At 41.1% G+C, this 20,542-nt stretch overlaps 1 protein-coding gene across 2 annotated transcripts in view; it reads left to right on the plus strand.

The window, feature by feature from the left end:
- The window catches only part of tnksa (tankyrase, TRF1-interacting ankyrin-related ADP-ribose polymerase a), a 96,657-nt gene extending 79,572 nt beyond the window's left edge, over positions 1 to 17,085 (plus strand). For both annotated transcript variants that reach the window (XM_084339677.1, XM_084339678.1), the window contains 12 exons: positions 958 to 1,067; positions 2,975 to 3,163; positions 4,405 to 4,485; positions 4,597 to 4,783; positions 4,878 to 4,957; positions 7,352 to 7,472; positions 8,346 to 8,443; positions 9,916 to 9,990; positions 10,919 to 11,024; positions 11,757 to 11,943; positions 12,217 to 12,373; positions 12,545 to 17,085. In XM_084339677.1, coding sequence (XP_084195803.1) covers positions 958 to 1,067; positions 2,975 to 3,163; positions 4,405 to 4,485; positions 4,597 to 4,783; positions 4,878 to 4,957; positions 7,352 to 7,472; positions 8,346 to 8,443; positions 9,916 to 9,990; positions 10,919 to 11,024; positions 11,757 to 11,943; positions 12,217 to 12,373; positions 12,545 to 12,631 — 1,478 coding nt within the window. In that variant the 3' untranslated portion in view covers positions 12,632 to 17,085. The remainder of the gene's footprint in view (positions 1 to 957; positions 1,068 to 2,974; positions 3,164 to 4,404; positions 4,486 to 4,596; positions 4,784 to 4,877; positions 4,958 to 7,351; positions 7,473 to 8,345; positions 8,444 to 9,915; positions 9,991 to 10,918; positions 11,025 to 11,756; positions 11,944 to 12,216; positions 12,374 to 12,544) is intronic.
- Positions 17,086 to 20,542: the final 3,457 nt, after the last annotated feature.

A 20,542-nucleotide genomic window follows, 5' to 3' on the forward strand; every position in this document is an offset into this window, starting at 1 on the left:
TTTATCACAGTTTATTACATATATTAAACTAGCAGTTATAATGTAATGTAACAACCTTGGATCCTTTTACAAACTTCATGAAGTTGCAGAGATGGCAGAGATACTGTAGCTGCAAACACAGACACGTACTGGTGTATTTATTCAGGTCTGTAATCGTGATAACATCAGCTGCAGAGATAAGAAGAGAGAAACAGCAGCTCGCAGGCGTAAACACCGTACAAAAATCTCTTCAAACCTCGCAGGGTCAATATTTAGATTACTGCTTTTTTCATCCTCATGCTTATCAAGAGTCTCATAAAGTGATGAGCTCAAACTCTGACATGAATAATGTAAAGATTACCCGTTGGGTTAGGTGAGGGTAGAGTCCTCGTCATTAAACAAGTCGCCTCACAGAGGAAAACCTGTTGTCACGAGTCAGGTATTGAACCGGTGTCGTCATGGCTGAATGCCTTTGCCTTTCTCTCTGCGTCATGTTGTTCCTGCAGTGTTTCTCCGTGTAATCATCCTCCGGTGGGGGACGCTGATTAGCCTTCGTCTTCTTACATGATTTTTTAGACATTTTCATGAGCAGTCGAGCTTCCGTACGATGAATTAGGAACATTTTAATTAGAAAATGTTTTGAGGCATGACAGGCAACTTTTAAAGTTAAGGAACTGCTGAAAAACATTGTGCAGGTCTGTGATTCTTCAAAGATCTGACCACTTAGACACACACCCACGCACCCTCTGCCTTCATGTGTTCGCTCGCGAAAGGAAAAGATGATTATACGCTGTCACGCTGCAGCTGATGAAGGCTGACATGTCTTTCTGTCTTTCTCTCTTTATTTCCTCCTCTCTTATTACCTGACTTTCTTTTTGTTCACCCTCTTTCATCCTCTCGATCGATCTCTCCTCCATCGTCTTTCTTTCCGTCCTGCTTTGTTTTCCATACAACCTGAACCCCCGCGTCGCTCGCCAGCTGGCTACAACAACTTGGAGGTAGCAGAGTATCTGTTGGAACATGGAGCCGATGTGAACGCGCAGGACAAAGGAGGGCTGATACCTTTACACAATGCCGCTTCATACGGGGTAAGACACACAAGCTGCAGACTCGAGTTCAGTTCACAAGTTTATTTCAAACATGTCGCTCTTATTCTTATTGATATCTGTTCATCTTCTGAAGATTTTAGGATGAAACTCGGATCTTATTTAAGTATGAACTCTTGAACTTAGTGCCGAGACAGTTAAGGTATTACATGATCCAACGTCTTGAGGATTTGATTCATTGTTTATTGATTTCAAAAGCACAAATGCAAACACTCACTTGTTCTAGCTGCTTGAAATGAAGATGTGGTGCGTTTCTTTGTGAACTATAAATTGAAATGTATGATTTTGAATTGAATCCTTATTGGTTTGGGACTATTTATGAGACGAAACGAGCAATCTGATGACATCAAACATGTGATTGTGGCCATTTTACACTACTCTCAACTACTATCCTTCAAGCTTAAGCTGCTAATCGTGCCTAACTTTTCTTCCATAACACGTGTGGGTTTCATGCATCAGTATGTGAACTTATCAGTTAACATCTTAAAGTGACAGTTCAAGATGTATTTTTCTTCTTACCTGTAGTGCCATGTATCCATCTAGATTGTTTTGCTGTGAGTCACTGAGTCGTGGAGATATCGGCCTTCTCTGGAATATCATGGCACTCGGCCTTTGGTGCTCAAAGCTCAAAAAGACACATGATAAAAGCTCAACAGCAATCTGTCTGTCCAGTCATCATGACCTGGTTACTCAAGATAATCCACTGACCTTTCTGTGAGCAGTTTCATGTCGGAACTATTTTCCTTCTGAGTCACTACGCAGAAGGAAGCGTAAATCTTCAGCACCTGATATTTACATTAATTGGCGCCTCAGCTGTCCTGTAACTTAAGATAGCTCAGTTGGCTTACTTAGCTAGCCTTTTGTCCATGAGGTTTAGTTTGGTAGAAAGAAAATAGTTCCTACATGAAACTGCTCACAACAAGTTCTGTGTATTATCTTGAGTCAGCGGGTGTTGATTTGTGGAAAGAGACACTGTTGTTGAGTTTCTGAAATGTAGTTTGTTCACTCTTTGAGCCCCACAAGCCGAGTGCCTTCTAGTCCCATTATATTTGAGAGAAGGCAGACGTCTCTACGATATCCCCCGAACTCAACAACTCACACAAAAACAATCTAGATGGATAAACAGCACTACAGGTAAGAGGAAACATATTCATATTTGATCGTGGGTTGAACTGTCTCTTTAATGCCAGTGGGGATTGATAAAATGCAGCTTCTTGCTTTTCACATCCCTGCAGATACTTTACATCCTGCTTGTGATGTGAGACAGTATTTCTCCCACTGAGATGATTGTTGTGATCATAAAGTACGTGCATGTAGTATTCCCTTCACCTTGGTTCTCTCTTAGTCACATTTTCCGTACAGCTCGACAATATTTTGCTACTGAAAAAGTCATGAAACACATGTTTGAATGAAAATTTGATGAGCTCTGCGTTGTGGAGACACACACTCATCATAGACATGCTTTTTAGCGTCCCCCACTGGTACCCAGAACCAAGCTACACTGTGTTTGACGCTAAGACAAGAGGTGGAGACAAGACGATGAGGGAGAAGAACAGGAAAAGAGGGAAAGGAAAACAAACACCATGATGGAGTTAATAATTCACACTGTTTCAGAGTCCCACGTATTACATATTCTCTGATCACGATTCTTCTATCAGTCAATCAGCAGACTTCACACATTCGCTCCTGTGAATTGCTTTTATTGCTTATGTCTCTTTTTCCTCCTCTCACCACTTCCTTCCTCCTCCTCCTCTTCTTTCATTCCTAATCTCTCTCCTCTGCACTTCTTCACATCTCTCCTCTTTTATCTTCTGTCTCGTTCGCTCTGTGCGATCTGTCATCGCCACCTCCTTCCTCTTCCTCACCTCTGCCTCCTCTCCTCTGTCTAGCACGTGGACATAGCCGCCCTGTTGATTAAATACAACACATGCGTCAACGCCACTGATAAGTGGGCGTTTACACCGCTCCACGAAGCGGCGCAGAAGGGGCGGACTCAGCTCTGCGCTCTGCTATTGGCCCATGGAGCCGATCCCACCATGAAGAACCAGGAGGGGCAGACGCCGCTGGACTTGGCGACGGTACAAAGGCTTTCTTTGAAACGTTTCACAGTGTGCACAGTTATTTCAGGAGCCTTAGAAGTGTTATGAGTCAGCAAATTGCAGTATCAGTCATGGTCACGGTTAGCTATAAAGACAGTTGAGCATCATGAAGACAGAAATTGAGATGGTGGACAGGTAAATCCAAACTTCTTACACCCTAATGAGGCCGCTTCAACGTACATTATGTCCCTGCAACTTCTGATGTCAGCCAACACTTGTGCTTCAGTGTAGTTTGAATCTATACTGATCCTGTTGTGTGTATTATTTACAGTCACAGGTTAGTTTTGGAATAAGTTTTCAGCCCATCATTCGTTAAAGGTGCAATATGCAAGAATTTTGGTTTTAAACATTCAGAAATTAACTTAAACCATCAACAGAATGTGAAGAAGTAACATTTTTTAATTTATGTCAAAGATGCCTGAAAACCTCTTTCTCCCAGCGGTTTGAAAACAACTCTCCCCTGGGTAGTCCAGCTAGCTGCATGGCTAACTGAGCTACCAAGCTAACAATAGCCCCAGTCATGGATGTGTAAACAAAAATACAGTTAGCAGTTACTCTGGCGATATGCCGCCCCTGTTTGTTGAGAGTATGAATTTAACAGATGGCCAGTTCTTACATATTTCACCTTTAAGTGGACAGTGTGCTTTATTTTGTCCTTCTTGGCTGTTATTTCAAGGTACTGCGACAAAATGAAGGATGCAAGCTCTGTTATAAACGAATGAATAAATGGAATTCATATTAAAAACAAACACATGCACTGTTGCACAATTTACGACACTCAGTGGTTTAGCTGCTGCGGCCTTAGCAGGTCTGGTGTGACCAGTAGCTTATGCTGGCTAATGTTAGCGAACTTTTAAAATTAATGTTGTTGGATAACAGACTTACTTTCTTTATGACTCATATCCACTTTATCACATTATATTATCCATACTTGTCAATGTTACATAGTCTGGCTTTAAAAGGACGATTCTCATGTGTCCTGAGGCTGAGGGTCGGGGAGTGAGGTGGCTAGCAGGGATAAAGTTGGACTAAAGGAAATAACAATTTGAAACCAATTCAATTGCTGGTATCTCAATAAGTTTCCAGCGAATGTTATAAGTGACTGTCACTGAGCTGTCCACTCAAGAAGAAAATACCCACAAACGTAATGTGTGTAAAAATACATAAACAACACGTCTGCATTCATCTTCTCGTTCTGGCTGTCTCTTTCTCTGTGGCAGGCTGATGACATCAGAGCGCTGCTGATTGATGCCATGCCGCCAGATGCCCTGCCAAGCTGCTTAAAACCCCAGGCCACTGTGGTGAGCGCAAACACACACACATACATACAAGTATAGATAAGCACACATATATATAGATGATAATCTGACTTATTTGCCCTTTAAACCAAATCGCCTCTCTTCCACATTCAGGTGAGCGCAAGTGTGGTGAGTACAGGTGCGACAGGGGGTGTGGTCATCTCCCCTTCTCCCTCCCCGTCCTGCCTGTCTGCAGCCAGCAGCATAGACAACCTGTCCACGCCCCTAGGTGACATCACTGTGGGCGGGGCCACCGGACCAGCAGACGGAGCGTCTGGATCTGACAGAAAGGAAGGAGAAAGTACGTACGAATCAAAGCCGGTTCTTTCTCCTGCGTAGGTGTCACAGACGTTGTGTGAATGTGTATAACAGCTGACATCACCGTGTCTCTGCAGCTCTGCTCGACATGACCATCAACCAGTTCTTGAAGAGTCTCGGGCTGGAACACCTCAGAGACATCTTCCAGAGGGAACAGGTACTCGCACACTGTTTTCAATGTGTCTGGGAGAAGAGAAAAGTGATTAGAGCGAAATATGTGAAGAACTGGAGAGAGAGGGGAAAAGTTGGAAGAAGCTTCAAAGTGCTAGTGAAATATTTTTTTAGGTCATAGTTTCTTATATTAATATCCAACTTTGAAATCATCTTTTTAGTCTCGCGGTCTCTCAGGGTCGCTGTCCTTCTCTTTGTTTTTGTTCCAGTTTACATCAGTGTTTCTTTTGCTCTTCGAGCGGCGTCACTCCAGGGATGTTAATGTCATTCTGTTGGTCCACCACTTTGGTCTGGACTGATATTTATCCACAACAGATTGTCATAAAAATTGGTTCAGACATCCACGTTCCCCTCAGAATAAACTCTAATAACTTCAGTGATCCCTTTTTTATCTTAACCCATAAAAAATGTAATTTTGTCCAACACTTTATGACTCATTATGGCTTCGTTTAATACCTGCAAAACTAATCACACTCCCATGAGCCTGAGCTGATGTGGGTTTTTTTTAAGCAAATGTTAGGATGCAAGCACGCTAAACCAAGACGGCAATCGTGGTAAACATGCCACCTGGTTGACGCGTGTTGTATTGCAGCCTCACAGAGCCACAAGCATCGCTGTAGAAACTTGCTCTATTGTAATAATGCACAAACAAAAACAACAATAGTGAGAGACAGAAGAAAGATACAGACGGACAGAGTGTGAGAACAATGAAGAAAAGGAAACAGAGACAGGCATCGGGAGAAAGACAGAGAAAATAGAAGGACAGACACAATGAGACAGATGGGGTGACAGAAAGAGGAGAAAACAGACGGACAGAAATAGAAAGTGCGATTGAAAGGTGACAGCGGGCAAAAGGCTAAACATGGATGGCAGAGCAGAGTGTTTGTGTGTGTGTTTATTCTCGATGCCCCTAAAGGGAAACAAGCTGTCATTAATATTCAGATGAAGAGTGAGATGGAGGTGAGAGTCGGCTGGGTGTTTGTGGAAGAGTCCGTTTTTATCTCAGAATAACACAAACAAGGACTCGGAGGTATTTACAGTGATTCAGCATCAGCCCATTAAATATGTTTATGCTTAAAATACAGGGACTGGTCCTTATTTGTGAGGATGGGAGAAAACATCAATAAGCACATCGTAACGCTTCCTCTTGTGATACATTATTTTTGTTGAAACATTCAGGCTGTCTTCACAGATTCCCCTGACAAGTGTCACTCAGTTGCTGAGTTGCATTGTGGGTAATGTAAGCGGCAGGTTTTGAAAAGCAGTCCAGTGGTCCGCATCACACTCCTTTAACACTGTTGGACTCATTAGTGATCAAAAACAATGCAGCAGAACCAGAGATGTCGTCCTTTTTATTCAACACATTCTTCTTCCTTTTTGAAACCTATTGCCTGAATTACCCACAATGCAACTTAACTTAGCCACTGTCTGACATCACTGGAGGCAGTTTATCAAATTACATGCATCTTTCTCTGGAGTCACAAAAAATTATTATTATTATTAGTAGTATTGAAGAAAGAATTAAACAGTTTTGTCAGATTTTAAGGGATTGGACGTTATTTAGTTGGATGCTCCATGTGGACGATTGTTCTGATGCTGCTGTGATGAAATTGTAAGATGGCTGCTTGATGCTGAGAACAAGGCTGATGTGTCACTTTGAATAGTTTAGTTTTGGATGCTTACATAGAATTGGGTGTGACATAGTCTGCTGTAGACAGATCATACAGACAGACAGCAGAAGTAACAAGCTGATGTTTTTTTTTTTTTTTTTATCTCTTTGCTGTGATTTCTGAAATGAATCAGGCTTTTTAAACGTATTAACTTTGTTCCAGACACACTTCCAGTTTGTTTTGCTTCCCTTCTGCCCGCCGCCTGTCTCATTAAATCTCCCGGCAGAGTATTTAGGCGATGATGATTTAAACCTGCAGCCGATCACAGCAGCACGCAGGAAAGTAGGTAAAGGTTAGCATTTGAAAAGCCTAGTTATCTCTGCCTGCAGCGTGAATCTCATCTCCGCTCTCTCCGAACAAACTCACCAAACTACACCGTCATCAATTTGCATATCAATGGCTTTGATGACATATCATTCAGTCATTGACCTTTTCCTCGTGCTGCTTCTTCCTCTCATTAATATTTGTCTCCTCAGTATGTCTTAGATCAATGAACTCAGTATTGATCAATGGCGATTTTGAAGCTCTGTTGTCACTTGACCTTCTGTTGTGACCTTACTGTAATGTTTGTGCAAAGTGCAAAATTAGAAGTTCTGCAGGAAAAGTTGCTGCACGTAATGATTATTAAAGTGTTATTTTACCAACATCCTGTTGGCAGCAGACAACCGCCGTGAGCAAGACTGACATGACTTCATTGTGGTTTTGGGCAGATATCTCTGGATGTGCTGGCAGACATGGGTCACGAGGAGCTGAAGGAGATCGGCATCAACGCCTACGGTCACAGACACAAACTCATCAAGGGCATCGAGAGGCTGCTGGGAGGCCAGCAAGGTCAGGAAACATACACACACACATAACAGGGTGCGCAGCTGTTGTTTAGATGTAATATTAGCCAACATGTTTGTGTTTAGATCTACTTGATGAGCTGTAATCTGACTTTTGATGCAAACACTGACTCAATTCCATCTGCAAAAATGTCAATCAGAGAATATTTCTTGAGAAAGTTGGAGGGTTTTATTGTTGACAGGTTGCTCTTAAAAATGTTTTATCAGTCTTTTATTGAGTAAGTTTGAACTTTTAGCAGTTATTTGTTGGTTTGGTAACTAAAGCATGGATAACGAAAATAGACCGGCACCAGCGTGAATGATCTGGAGCCCCTCAGAGGGCAAAGGTCGTCAGGGTGGAGGTGCACTTTTCCTGCGAGGGTCAAATCAAACAGAGTTAATTTGTCCCTTCAAGCTGTAGGTGTAGTTGCTCCTGCTCACACACTTGAACGAAGAGCTGATGAACTCTTAGCGCTGCTTTACAGGAATTCGCTTCCTGTCAAATTCATGCTACAAACAAGCAGTGGGCAGTAAATCGCTGGAGTAACTGCTAACTACTGCTAACTGTAGCTGCTGTTAGCTAGTTAGCTAAGTTCAAAGCTGGGGGGCTAGCTGGTAAGCATGCTAACTTCAGCAGATCTCTCTGAAACACAGTACGTAGATGTCACAACGTCAAAATAGCTTTTTCTTCACATTCTGTTAATAATTTCATTTTATTTTAAAATGTTCTCTACTAAAATTCTTACATATTGCACCTTTAATCATGCTAATGTAATAAAGCAGACACACAGAGGCGAGTTACTATGAAAGGTCAGCATTGCATTCATTGTTTGTTTGATTCATCACGTCCCTGATCCACTTTGAAAATGTGTGTTTGCAGGTGGAAACCCGTACCTGACGTTCCACTGCTCCAGCCAGGGCACCGTGCTGATCGACCTGGCACCAGACGACAAGGAGTTCCAGTCTGTCGAGGAGGAAGTAAGTATCAAAGTCAACTTTACTGTCAATTCAGCCATTTATACAGGAGATAAAGAACTCATAATGCCGTTTCTCTCATAGTCCGGTGTTGGCGTATACAAGTACTGAAAGAAAACAATGCGGGACAAAAATACTAGAATAAAACAAAATACCGCTGCAGAAAAGTACTAACAAATACTTAATGGTTAAACTTGCAGTCGAGGGAGACTAACAATGCACGGATCAAAAAGAAATTGGCTAGCCCTGACTGTTTTTTAAGTACAGATATGACACACAATCATTTTTCAGCTCATTATCTGCGTGACTTTATAGCAGTTTGGTCAAATTATTGAATGATTTCTGTAGGCGGGTTCTTAATATTAAATCTGAGCGTGTCCATCATTAGTAATTTCAGCCATCTGGCAAAGGACACAATACAAGAGACTCCTTATCAGCGGTACTGCTCCACTGACTATATTTCTCTTGAAAGTAGTAATTCAAAGAGACAGCAGATATCAGTCTGAATGGGTTTAAAATTAATGAGGATCTGTCGGATGTTAACAGACATTTAAACAGGTAATTTCAACTGTGATTTTTACTGGAGAACTTACAATGACTGATGTGACGTCTCTCTGGACTGTTTCTAAGTTTGAGTTGTTAATTGAGGTGGACACTGGATGTCACTTGCACATTTTTTCTGAATATGAAGACATTCCCAGGGTGCCAAGGTTAAAAGACTAACCCGCAGATTCCACTGGATACGGTACGGCTGCGTTACGGCTCCGCCACGGCGGCGGAGCTGATCCGTAGCACTTTAGTCTATGTGTTAACTTCCACCAGGTCCGCTGCGCTGCGTGTCTGCTGCGTGCCAGCTCCGGCAGTCCGCAGCCCTGCGGAGCAGATACGCAGGACTTCTATTCTGGCGGACGCCGCAACACAACGCAGCAATTCAGCCGAATTTAGCACAGAGCAGACAGGAAGTCAGACACGAAACAACAACAAGAAATCCGGTTGATTTTCAAAATAAAACACTCCGTGTTGATACAAACACAAAAACCTCAAAAAAGAGACAAATACAAGCTCTTCTTCTAATCTGTCGGTCGGGAACACTTCGTGTTGTTGTGTTTATAACACATACAGATAACTGCGTTCGTGTGTGATTATGTCATTATCGCGGGAATTCCTCGGTTTCGTTTCTCCAGCTGATCGGCGGAGCTGCGCCGTAGCGGACTCAAAACGCAACTGGTGGGGGTTGCCGGACGAGGACGCCGGAGCACAATCGTACCGGAGCCGTAACGTAGCTGTACCGTATCCAGTGGAATCTGCGGGTAACAGGGCATTGCTGTCCAGAGAGCTACATGAATCACATCTTATGTAAATCACATTCCCGTGATACATGGAAGCTGCATTTTGTTTTATTAGCACATTTTAACCTTCTAGCGATTTTGCATATGTGGGTCATTTTGATTGGTTTCTGTTTATTTTCTCCTCAGCTGCAGAGCACCATCAGAGAGCATCGCGATGGAGGCAATGCAGGTGGAGTCTTCAGCCGGTATAACATCATTAAGGTGTGCATGAAACACGCACACACACATACCAGGGACCTCATTACATAAACTTAAAGAATTTTCAGAAGTTAGGATGGCATGCTGGCTTGAATTATTACCTTTAAGAGATCCTCGGGACATTTTGTGCCATTCAGTTTTTTATTTTCAAGCCATTTTAGCTGTGTTGAATGAATAAAGCTCAAATTTTCAACAATGCATCAAGATCAATGTTGCTGCCAATCACTGACCCGTCTAAGGGGCCCATCTCAGGGCCCACTCTTTGAACCACCCTGTGGATCTATGTAAACATACTGGCCTTTAAAGGGTAAATATATATATATATATATATATATATATATATATATATATATACATATATATATATATAATTAATATTTGATATGTATATTTCAGGCTGAAGTAGTTTTAAAAGATTGACTAATTTAAAGTGAAAAAAAATATTAATATATAATATTTTTATAGCAGTTTTTGGGAAGGTGACATTTTTGTCCTAAGGGACAAATGTGTAAGTTTTTTTAAGGACCTCTTAAGGGATAAAAAACCTAACAAAATGGCAGCACCGACATGAACACATAAACATAATGATTGAAAGGATACTCAAACAGCAACTGTTGGAGAAGCTAACACTTATGTTTGCCTATTGAAGAAGCTAACATTGTTGTTAGCCTGTTGGGGAAGCTCACACTGACATTAGCCTGTTAGCTTTAAATTTCCCATGGGATTTTTTTCTTCTTCATGAGTTACAAAAAGAAACTGTTTTATATGATCGATATGTAATTTGAACTTAACTTTTTGCTTTCAGTTTTATGTTTGTTGGATCACCTCACTTTGTCAAATAGATTTTGATTCTTAATTCACAGCAAGCGTTGCACACACACACACTCTTCTCTCTGTATTTCATTCTTCATCCCTCTCTGTGACTCTGCAGATTCAGAAGGTGGTGAATAAGAAGCTGCGGGAGAGATATGCACACAGACAAAAGGAAATTGCAGATGAGAATCACAACCATCACAACGAGCGAATGCTGTTTCACGGTAATTTTACACATGATATCATTCAGCACGCTGGGTTTCCTCCTCATACATTATGTATGAAGTATTCCAACAGTTCTTGTTGTTTCAGTCCCACTTTTTGTGACTTGTTCAATACTTTTTCCTCTTTACCAACATTTGAATATTGCATATTTTCAAAAGCAGTTGAACTGCAGGGGAATATGGTGAAACAGTCAGGACACAACTCTAAGGACTGCAGCCGAGTTCAGTTTCTTTAAACACTGTAGAACAGAAAATCCCAGGAAGTCGTCTGGCTTCTGTGATGCCTGAAACTGTGTCTGGCACTAAAAAAATCATACACTGTTCAAAGTCTCTTAGATCATGCATTTCCCAGGATAACACTTAGTCAAACAGTATCTGGATCTCTCTACCTTGTATCCGTAGTTTTTCTACCTCTGTGCCTTTGTTTGTGCTTCACTGTCGGGAGAAGAAGGCTGCTTATAAAAGGAAAGGTGTACTAATTGCGGTGGATGATGATTGTAGACTTAACATCAGAGACACTAGTTTTTATGACAACTCTTTCAATTATTATTATTATTTGCTTCTTGTCTTTGGGGATTTTTTTCAGTGGAGGCTCCAGAAAAGGATGTAATACTTCACGGTCTGAAGCCGAGACAAACAAATATGTGCTGGAAGTTTTTCCTGATACCAGTAAAAGAAGTCATTGAATGTCGTCCCTCATGTTTTTTTTGTTTTGTTTATTTCTCCTGCCAGGTTCTCCCTTCATCAACGCCATCATCCACAAGGGCTTTGACGAGCGACACGCCTACATCGGCGGCATGTTTGGCGCCGGGATCTATTTTGCTGAGAACTCCTCTAAAAGCAACCAGTACGTGTACGGGATCGGTGGAGGCACGGGATGTCCCACCCACAAAGACCGCTCCTGCTACGTGTGTCACAGGTGAGACGTGTCGCTAGTTTAGATAAAACTGCCTTTTCAACCAAAAGAACTACAAATTGACAACCATATATACTTTTATTAGGTAGTAAGAATTGGAAAAAGGGGTAGAGAGAACAGGGCTTATCAACTAGAACCACAGTTTTGGTGGAGCAATATGACACTTCATGTAACATGTAATTACTCAACTATTGTGTGTGACATCTGAAATAGTCTGTTTGTCCGAATACGTGGCCGCACCACTGACAGCAGCATCCTGTGCGTTTGTCATTCCAGGCAGATGCTGTTCTGCAGAGTAACATTGGGGAAGTCCTTCCTTCAGTTCAGTGCCATGAAGATGGCCCACGCCCCCCCTGGACACCACTCTGTTATAGGACGACCAAGTGTCAACGGACTGGCGTACGCAGAGTACGTCATCTACAGAGGGGAGCAGGTAGGTGTACACACACACACACACACAAGCTGTTGGCTCGATTGTTTTTTTTTCTTCCAGATCTATTGATTTATCAGTTTGACTACAGACATGTCAGAAAATAGAAAGAACTGACTGCAGCTGAAATAAGTTTGATATTAAGTTTTGCTCTGATGCGTTGTTTTTCCGCAGGCTTACCCAGAATACTTGATCACCTACCAGATTGTGAAGCCTGAGAGTCCGGCCGTGCCTGCTGCCACTCCTGAGCAGAAGTCCTAAAACACAGTCACAGCTGGATCCTACGAAAGCCAGACTGCAGTGGACTAGAGCTCCTCGCTTAGAGGACTAGAACTGAACTATGAGGTTGTTTAAAACCTTGGACCCAAAATGAAGGTCTCCGGAGCCGAACTTGAGATGGGTCGGGGTAAAGTGTCGACCAGGCCTCGGACGACCCTCGGGGGACAAGACGTGGATGTATCTAGCAGAAGAAGAAATGGAGGATGAGGAGGCAGTGTCTTTGAGTTTCACGGACGGTACACGCTCAGTGCAAAGCAGCAGACAGCAAAAAATCCATCAGATTCTTTAATTAATTGGAACTAATTTAGCAGGGGAAAGAGAAAATGGTTTGATCAACATTCCTGGAAATGTACCAGTAAGCTAATTTTTAAATTTGCAGCCCTCTGGCTTGATCCTAAAAGCAATTAAGGAAGCAATTACAACAGGACACAGTCCAAAGCAAAACAAACATCCCTGATTTTGCACCTTTGCACTGCTTGTGTATTCTGCCCCCAGTTTTTATTAATGTGTTGTTTTGATATCGTGTTCTCCATCAGCTTTGTGCATCATCCACTGCAACAAAACAACACCCAGGGGCCACTTCCAGGAACAGCGGGTTGTTGTGCTGAGAGAAACATAAAATCCGGTGCATTTTATGTTACAGCTTGTCATATTTTTCACCGATGAGGCTCATGTAAACAAGACACAGCTCTCTGTGTGTTTGCTCACATCTTCTCTGCTACAAGCAAAGATGAAGCGAGGAAACGAGTGTGAGCAGCGAGAAGCAGAACAGATTACAGCGGACAAACACCCAGAAGTCAATAAGCAGAAAACTACCAGGAGACCACAATCCACTGCTGCTACCAGACTTTATCACCACAGACCAAACCGGTTCATGCGAGAGGACAGCAAACCTTCAATTCCATACAGTAAAGACAAACACGGACATCATTTATAGAGTTTTTAGAGGATGTTTTTTTGGTTTACTTGGTAACAAGCAAGCAGCAACCACAATAACTGAGTGTGATAGGCTGAGACACCTGTCAGTCAAGCCAACATACCTGCTTAAAGGTACCATGTTATGCTCATTTTCAGGTTCATGTTTTTATTTTGGATGTGCACTAGAAAATGTTAACATTTCTTAATGTCCAAGAAACATTTTTCGCACACCGTCTCATACTGCAGCACCTCTATTCACCCTCCGACGGCGGTGACTGTATAGTTGTGACATCACAACTTTATGGAAGACCTGACGACTCGTTTCATGGCAGTTTCTGAATTTATGTAGCACCTAGTCCTGCTTTATAAACAAAGACTTGAAATGTAACTTTCTACAATATTGGACCTTTAACTACAATTATACACTGACTGTGTAATTTTGAGGTTTTCTGATTCGATTTAATCCTGTGTTTTGGAGTATCTAGTATCTAGCGGCCATTTTAGGAAGTACATCTGACTTCAACATTGGCTCCGACAATCATATCAAGCATAGTGGTTGCTGCTTGTTTCAAACCAGCTCAGATTAAAACAGTCCAACAGACTGCAAGGGACCAGGCTGCGACACTGTTACATGTACAGACGGGAGACAAAGGAAAAACCCGACTGAATGAGTGGAGAAAAAAAGCTTTCATACTGGACAGGAGGGGTCGTTGAATGAGTTGATGAGAATTAAAAAAGATTTGACTCAGATAAACATCAAGGGAGAACAGGAGGAGCTCCAGAGACTATAAGGTTTTTGTTGGTTTTTCCTTTAAATCGTCACCCGTCTGTATTTTCACTTAACGCACACATACTGACGCTCGACTCTCACTTTCCTCTTTACATGTGTTACATTTCACTCAGAGCTGCACTTGGCGACTCAGACAACCACAAATACAGTAAGGAAAGTTTGAACTTTAAATAACAAATGACCTGGAAAGGCAACAACACAAGAAATGGTATCAGGTGAACAGGTCACATCTCTTTTCAGAGATTTGATTGATTGCTATTAACCCTGATGTCGTCAACTGCAGCTTTAACAGACACTCCTCTCACTTTTATATCTTTTAGTTTGTGTTTTAATGTCTCCCACACTTTCCAAATGTTGTTGTTTACATGAACCTGCTGCCTTTTCGGCCCCTTTCCTGGCTTCATCTAACATGTGATGCCCCCTAGTGGTGCAACGGAGGAATTAAAAACAGGACTCCTGTTTATTAGGAAGCCGTTTATGTTGGGATTTATTTCTACACAGTGCTATTTATTTTTGTTTTTTTAGGCATATTCCATTCATTTTTCATCATCTGTTCTCTTCACACTATTGGGTTTAAACTCCTCAAATATTACAAGCAAATGTGAGCCAAGTCACATATCTTGTAAAAGATATTTATATTACCAGAAATCTGCAGGTTGAGTTAGAGGATGATGGGTATGCTGTACATAAATATGAGCTATCACATATCTGGTCGTACGAACAATTTTCAGCGACACACTAACATCATCACACCCTGGCGATTTCCACACACTACGTACTGTAAGCTGACCACGACTATGTTTTTCTGTCAATAGTTTATTTATGATTATGTTTGATTAATGACACTGTACACCACACGGGACCACACTCGAGTTACATATAAATCACGTCAGGTCAAGTCGAGCGGCGCCGACGGTCCATGAAATTCCTTGAAACTGTGCAATGCTGAGAGAAATGGCCTTAGAAGTTTTTAGATTGCCTTGGATTCGCTTGTTTAGAAAATCAAATTCAGTTTTGGACCAAACTGCTCTGATACTTATATTTGATTTCTTTGTCTCCTGACTTTGCTACTCAGATTTCAGCTGATTTGCATTTCAAGGTGAAGATGACGTTGGTCTGAGCCGCATGCAAACAAGTGTTAACAGTGAACTAAAATCTTCACATAATGAATACAAATATCTGCCCCCGATTTTTTTTATATGAAACCTTTTTGTTGGACTATTTTCAAGCAGTGAAGTTTCCACATCAGCGTTTTTTTTGCCATCCACACACTACATCCCAGTAACAGTGAGTGATAACAGAAATGACTCGAGGAGCAGCACATTTCAGCAAATTACAAAGTGATTAATTGCGGGGAAAATGACAAGGAAATGAATTAAAAGTGAAAATGAAATAGTAAGTAGACGAGAGCAACAGCAACTGATGACTGAAGTAAAAATGAGGAAAAAACGATTGAGCTTGAAATTAAATTGTAATCGGGGAAAAGTCCTCAAAGGGAAAATAAATCCGCTGCAGTACTGGGATACAGTTAACACAGTACACGACCCTTTTATTTATGTGTTTTTAAACACATGACTGAAGGTATAATGATTTTAAATGTTTCTTTTACAGACACAATGTCATCGGATCAAATTATTGTTTTTCCTCACAAAGTAAATAATTTAAAAAGGGGCAGTGTGTAGTTTTTGGAGAAGAAATCCAAACTGAGAATTTTCATATTTACAATATTAATGAGTTAATGATACAAACTCACAAATATTTATAAGTGAATAAACAAGCTGTTCTCAGAGGAAAATAAGGTCCCAGAACACTGTTTGAAGCTAGAAAGGTGGCAGGGTCCGCCTCATATAAACAAAGTAAAACAGTATGAAACTGTGTTGTCATTTAAGGTCAGTTTGTTTATTTAGTTTGTTGAGACATCACAAACATCAGTCAGTAAAAATCTTTCTCTTCTGATTAAAAATTTGTCCCCAAAACTACATACTGCACCTTTAAGAACTGACATTTCTCACATGCCCTGATCTCAGTTTATAAAGCTCTGATTAGATTTTCAAAACAGGTTAATGAAAAACAAAAGCAGGTTTAAAGCCAGAATTATATATTTTCCTGTTTGTCAGCACTGGAGCAAAGGTTTCAGGTGAAGTGGCTGCGTCACAGCGTCGCCACATACAGAACAGGTGGAGTTTATGGTGTCGACCTCGTTAAGGTCAGCAGATTTACTAGCAGAGAGCCGCGGGCTTTGTTTTAAATGACACTGTAAATAAACTAACTCCAGATGGGCCTTTTAACGGCTCCTTTATGGATAATTTTGAGTTTACTCTTCTTGCTTTTTGTCCTTTGAAAAACTTTTCAAAGACTTTTTTTTATGTGATAATAACTATTTGAATTGTGTTTTAGCTGCTCTGTCTCTACTTATCTGTCTCAAGGGCCAGGCAGCCATCTTGCTGTAAATAGTTTGGAGGGAGGTGTGTGTGTGTGTGTGTGTGTGTGTGTGTGTGTGTGTGTGTGTGTGTGTGTGTGTGTGTGTGTGTGTGGCGTTCAATCGATTCATGCCTCACCTTCTGACCTGCCTTCTACCAAGAGCAACCAGTTTAATTAACACATTTCCTCATCAGTGATGTTTGACCTCCTGTTGTACAGACGGTTGTACAGAGCTGCTGACCAGCTAACATGTGGAACAGAGAAACTCTTGTACAGAAGAAAATCTTAATAAAAGAACTTAACAAAGTGTGTTTGTGTTGTAATCTCATTCTTAGTCCAGTTTATTTGCACCATGTGGTTATTTAAATATACAACAAGGAACTTTTAACAGATTACGAAACAAATGAGTTTTCAGTGCTGAGGAAGGAAGCTGATCTGGCGGTACAGCACTAAAATAAAGTTTACTTTGCTTCCCCATTGTCATTTTACATTTATTGGTCTAAGCCACAAATAAATACATTACTTAATCAGCATCGCCAAAACACTATGTGTCTTTCATTCACACGCTTCCAAAACAAATGCTCGTGCCAGCCAGATTGAAATCTTTATGACACAAGGTGTTGGTGCTCGTACCTCTTTTGTCCACATGGGCCGCCAGAATTAACATAAAATATGAACGATCCTTCTAGCTGCTTTAACGGGCCTTGAGCAGTGCCCGTTCAAATCATGTCACTCGTCCTTATCTGGTATTGCGAGTCTTATGCCTTCTGAACGGCACACAGACATCTGTATTTTCTGAGCCTGACCACAACAACCAATGAAAGAGGCATCCTGGAGCAGCTGATGCTGCTGCCAAGCAACGGTAAACATCCTAGCCCTTAAGGTTAACATTAGATAGCATACTACTGTATGAAACTTAAAATCTCACCTCCAGTTCTGGCAGAAGAATAGAAAAACCTGTGTTGACTGTGCCTTCCCACTCATCCAGACCTGTTCAATGTTCTGCTTTTGTTTTTTGTTGCACCACACTAATCCATATTTTGTTTACGTCTGCTTCCCCCTGATAATATAAACAACAAATATCAGACAGATTCTTTGTATTGCCTTTTATTTGTAGATGTACTTTTTAATTCATCTTGCCTCTGTATTCATGTTCATTAATTCAACTCCACCGAAGCAGGCAAGTCAGAGGTGTTTCAGCATTGGTTTTAGCCTAGTGTGCCAAATAAACTGGCTAAAAGAAGCTAACTGTTGTATCCCTTTTGATTATTCTTTTGTTTTCTGACCCTCCACTGCTATTGTAATGCCAAATTACAGCAAGTTTTGATGAATGTACTTTGAGGCAGAACAAGTTAATCAACAGCTGTGAGCAGCTCTCAGTATTGCGAGATCTGGCACAACAGGAGGGTTTATCTCAACATTAAAAAAAAATCTAAGGACATTAATTTCCTTGTCTGAGATTAGTGAGCCACTTAACTGTCTTGAAACTCCAATTCATCCTGTTTCCTAAGCCGTTCCATTGATTTTCTGTGTTTACGAGGAGATGAATGGCCATGAGGGTAAAATCGTTTGGCAGCTCAGCCAATCTAAGAGCAGGAAAATACATTGCAATTAATCAAGTGAAACACCCATTTTGGATGGTAAATCTAGATAGTGAGAAAAAGCAAATTCATCAATAACCTCACAGATAAAAGAGGCCCAATCAACCGTTGTGATAATCCATGTAACCACTGGAAGTCTGAGTAAATGAAACAACAGGAGCCATCAGTATTTTTCACCTCATTATACTCGTTTTAGCATTGATGTGGTTCAAGAATAGCAATTTTGACAGATTATCTAAACACAAAGGTGTATAGTAGGAAGCTGTTACTTTACCAAGCAAAAAAACAAACTTAGATTTGTTTAACACCTCTGCTTTTTTTTTTAAGAGGTCAACAAGGAAATTCTGTGTATTGTCACAGGGGCTATGACCCATCCTTGGAATGAATCTCTGCCGTTGTATTGTTTAATTGGGAGTCCCACCCCTACATGCTGCTGTGTTAGTGCTTTGCTATTTGGTTGCAGTTGTGGATCTTATTTATAGCATTTTATCACAAAAACATCAAATGTCATGTTGCTAATGATTTATTACTTATATTATTGTGATGATTTTATAAAAATAACTGAGCTTTAGGCTATAGCCCACTTCACCAATCAGAACATGACTAATAATAGTCTGAATATATAATACTATTTTTAGTCATGTTCTGATTGGTGAAGCTGGCTATAGCCTAAAGCACAGTCATTCAAGCCAGAGCACGAGGCGTCTGTCTGTTTTATGTGCACACATACAAACAGACTGAAGGCAGTGAGTAAAGGCCTTTAGATTTACACTTGTTAGACTTTGGTGCCCCCTGGTGGCAGCATCTAGAAGACACTGTAGATGCTCTGACTGTACCTGATTATAACAAATGCATATCAATTAATCATCACAACACCATCAATCAGATTTCAAACAAAATACAAAAAAAACTAACTTGACTCTTTTCATTAAATAGCGTGAACATCGTACAGCCAATGTATGTATGACTGAACCCTTTATACTTCACAACTACGAAGAAACCACATATTAGAGTATTGTCACGTCTGAGATGGAGAAACTGTTGCAAATAAGCATTTTAATTAGTAAGGTGAATACCACAATTCCTTCTATAAAGATAATTAGCCTCACTATATCACAACTGATAGTTGTCAAAACAAAACAGGGAAATTAGCAATATTACTGTAGCACCCCGTTGCCACAAACCAGAATACCAATGCCCTTTAAGGCAGATACAGACAAACAGCAGCGTAAGTTTGCAAAGGTAAAGCTTTTATTCAAGAGGCAGGTCGGTTCCCGTTTCCCTCACCCAGCACAAGTGAGATTTATTTAAAAAAAAAAAAAAACTTAAATCAAAACAACAAACAAACAAAATAAATAAATACCACCAAGGTAGTGGCTCACTAACTGCAAACAAAACCAAAACCAAACATCAATAATACTGACACTATTGCACATTGACCAAAGTGTTTTCACCCAGGGTGGACCGCTCTCTACCAGGGACAGCTGTCGTCCCCCTTTCTCCTACCTAGCTAAATCATACAACACTGTTCAAAACAGTCCATCAGTAGAGTCTGTTTATAGTTACAGCGCGGACACCTCGCCTTGCGCACTACAGGCACTGCACAGCTTGTGGTCAGAAACGGACTCGTCCAAGTCGGGACGCGAACCGTTAACCTCCGTTTCTCAACGGCTGAGCGCATGCGCACTAAGGACATTCGAGGTTGCATCTATTTAGACCGCTGGGCCATCGCCGATAACGGCCATTCTGTTGTGGAAAAAAGGGGACTCACCGGGTGCGCTCTTAGTGTCAGCGTCTCAAACGTACCTACATGAGGAATTAGCAAATGACAAAACATGGACTTAATGACACCACCATTAAAGAACACAATCTAACGACGTTATGTCCACCTGCCACACTACTTACCTTGTCACAATCTCCCTCAATTATTAACTCAACAAAGGAAAAGCAAATTTTAAAAGGGAACGGGCGGATCTGATAAATGCCGCGAATGGCCACTGCCGGCTGACCGAAACTAATTTAACCCCCAAAAGTAAACAGCAAATCTCTCCCTTACACCTAGCCTACGATAATGTTGGAATAAATTTTAAACAAACGAAAACACGGAAGGTTTGATTCCTCACTCTGTAACAGGAAATACATTAAATAAGAGAGGCACACTCC

Source organism: Pagrus pagrus, assembly GCF_965226575.1.
Source record: "Pagrus pagrus genome assembly, chromosome: 19".
NCBI lineage: Eukaryota > Metazoa > Chordata > Actinopteri > Spariformes > Sparidae > Pagrus > Pagrus pagrus.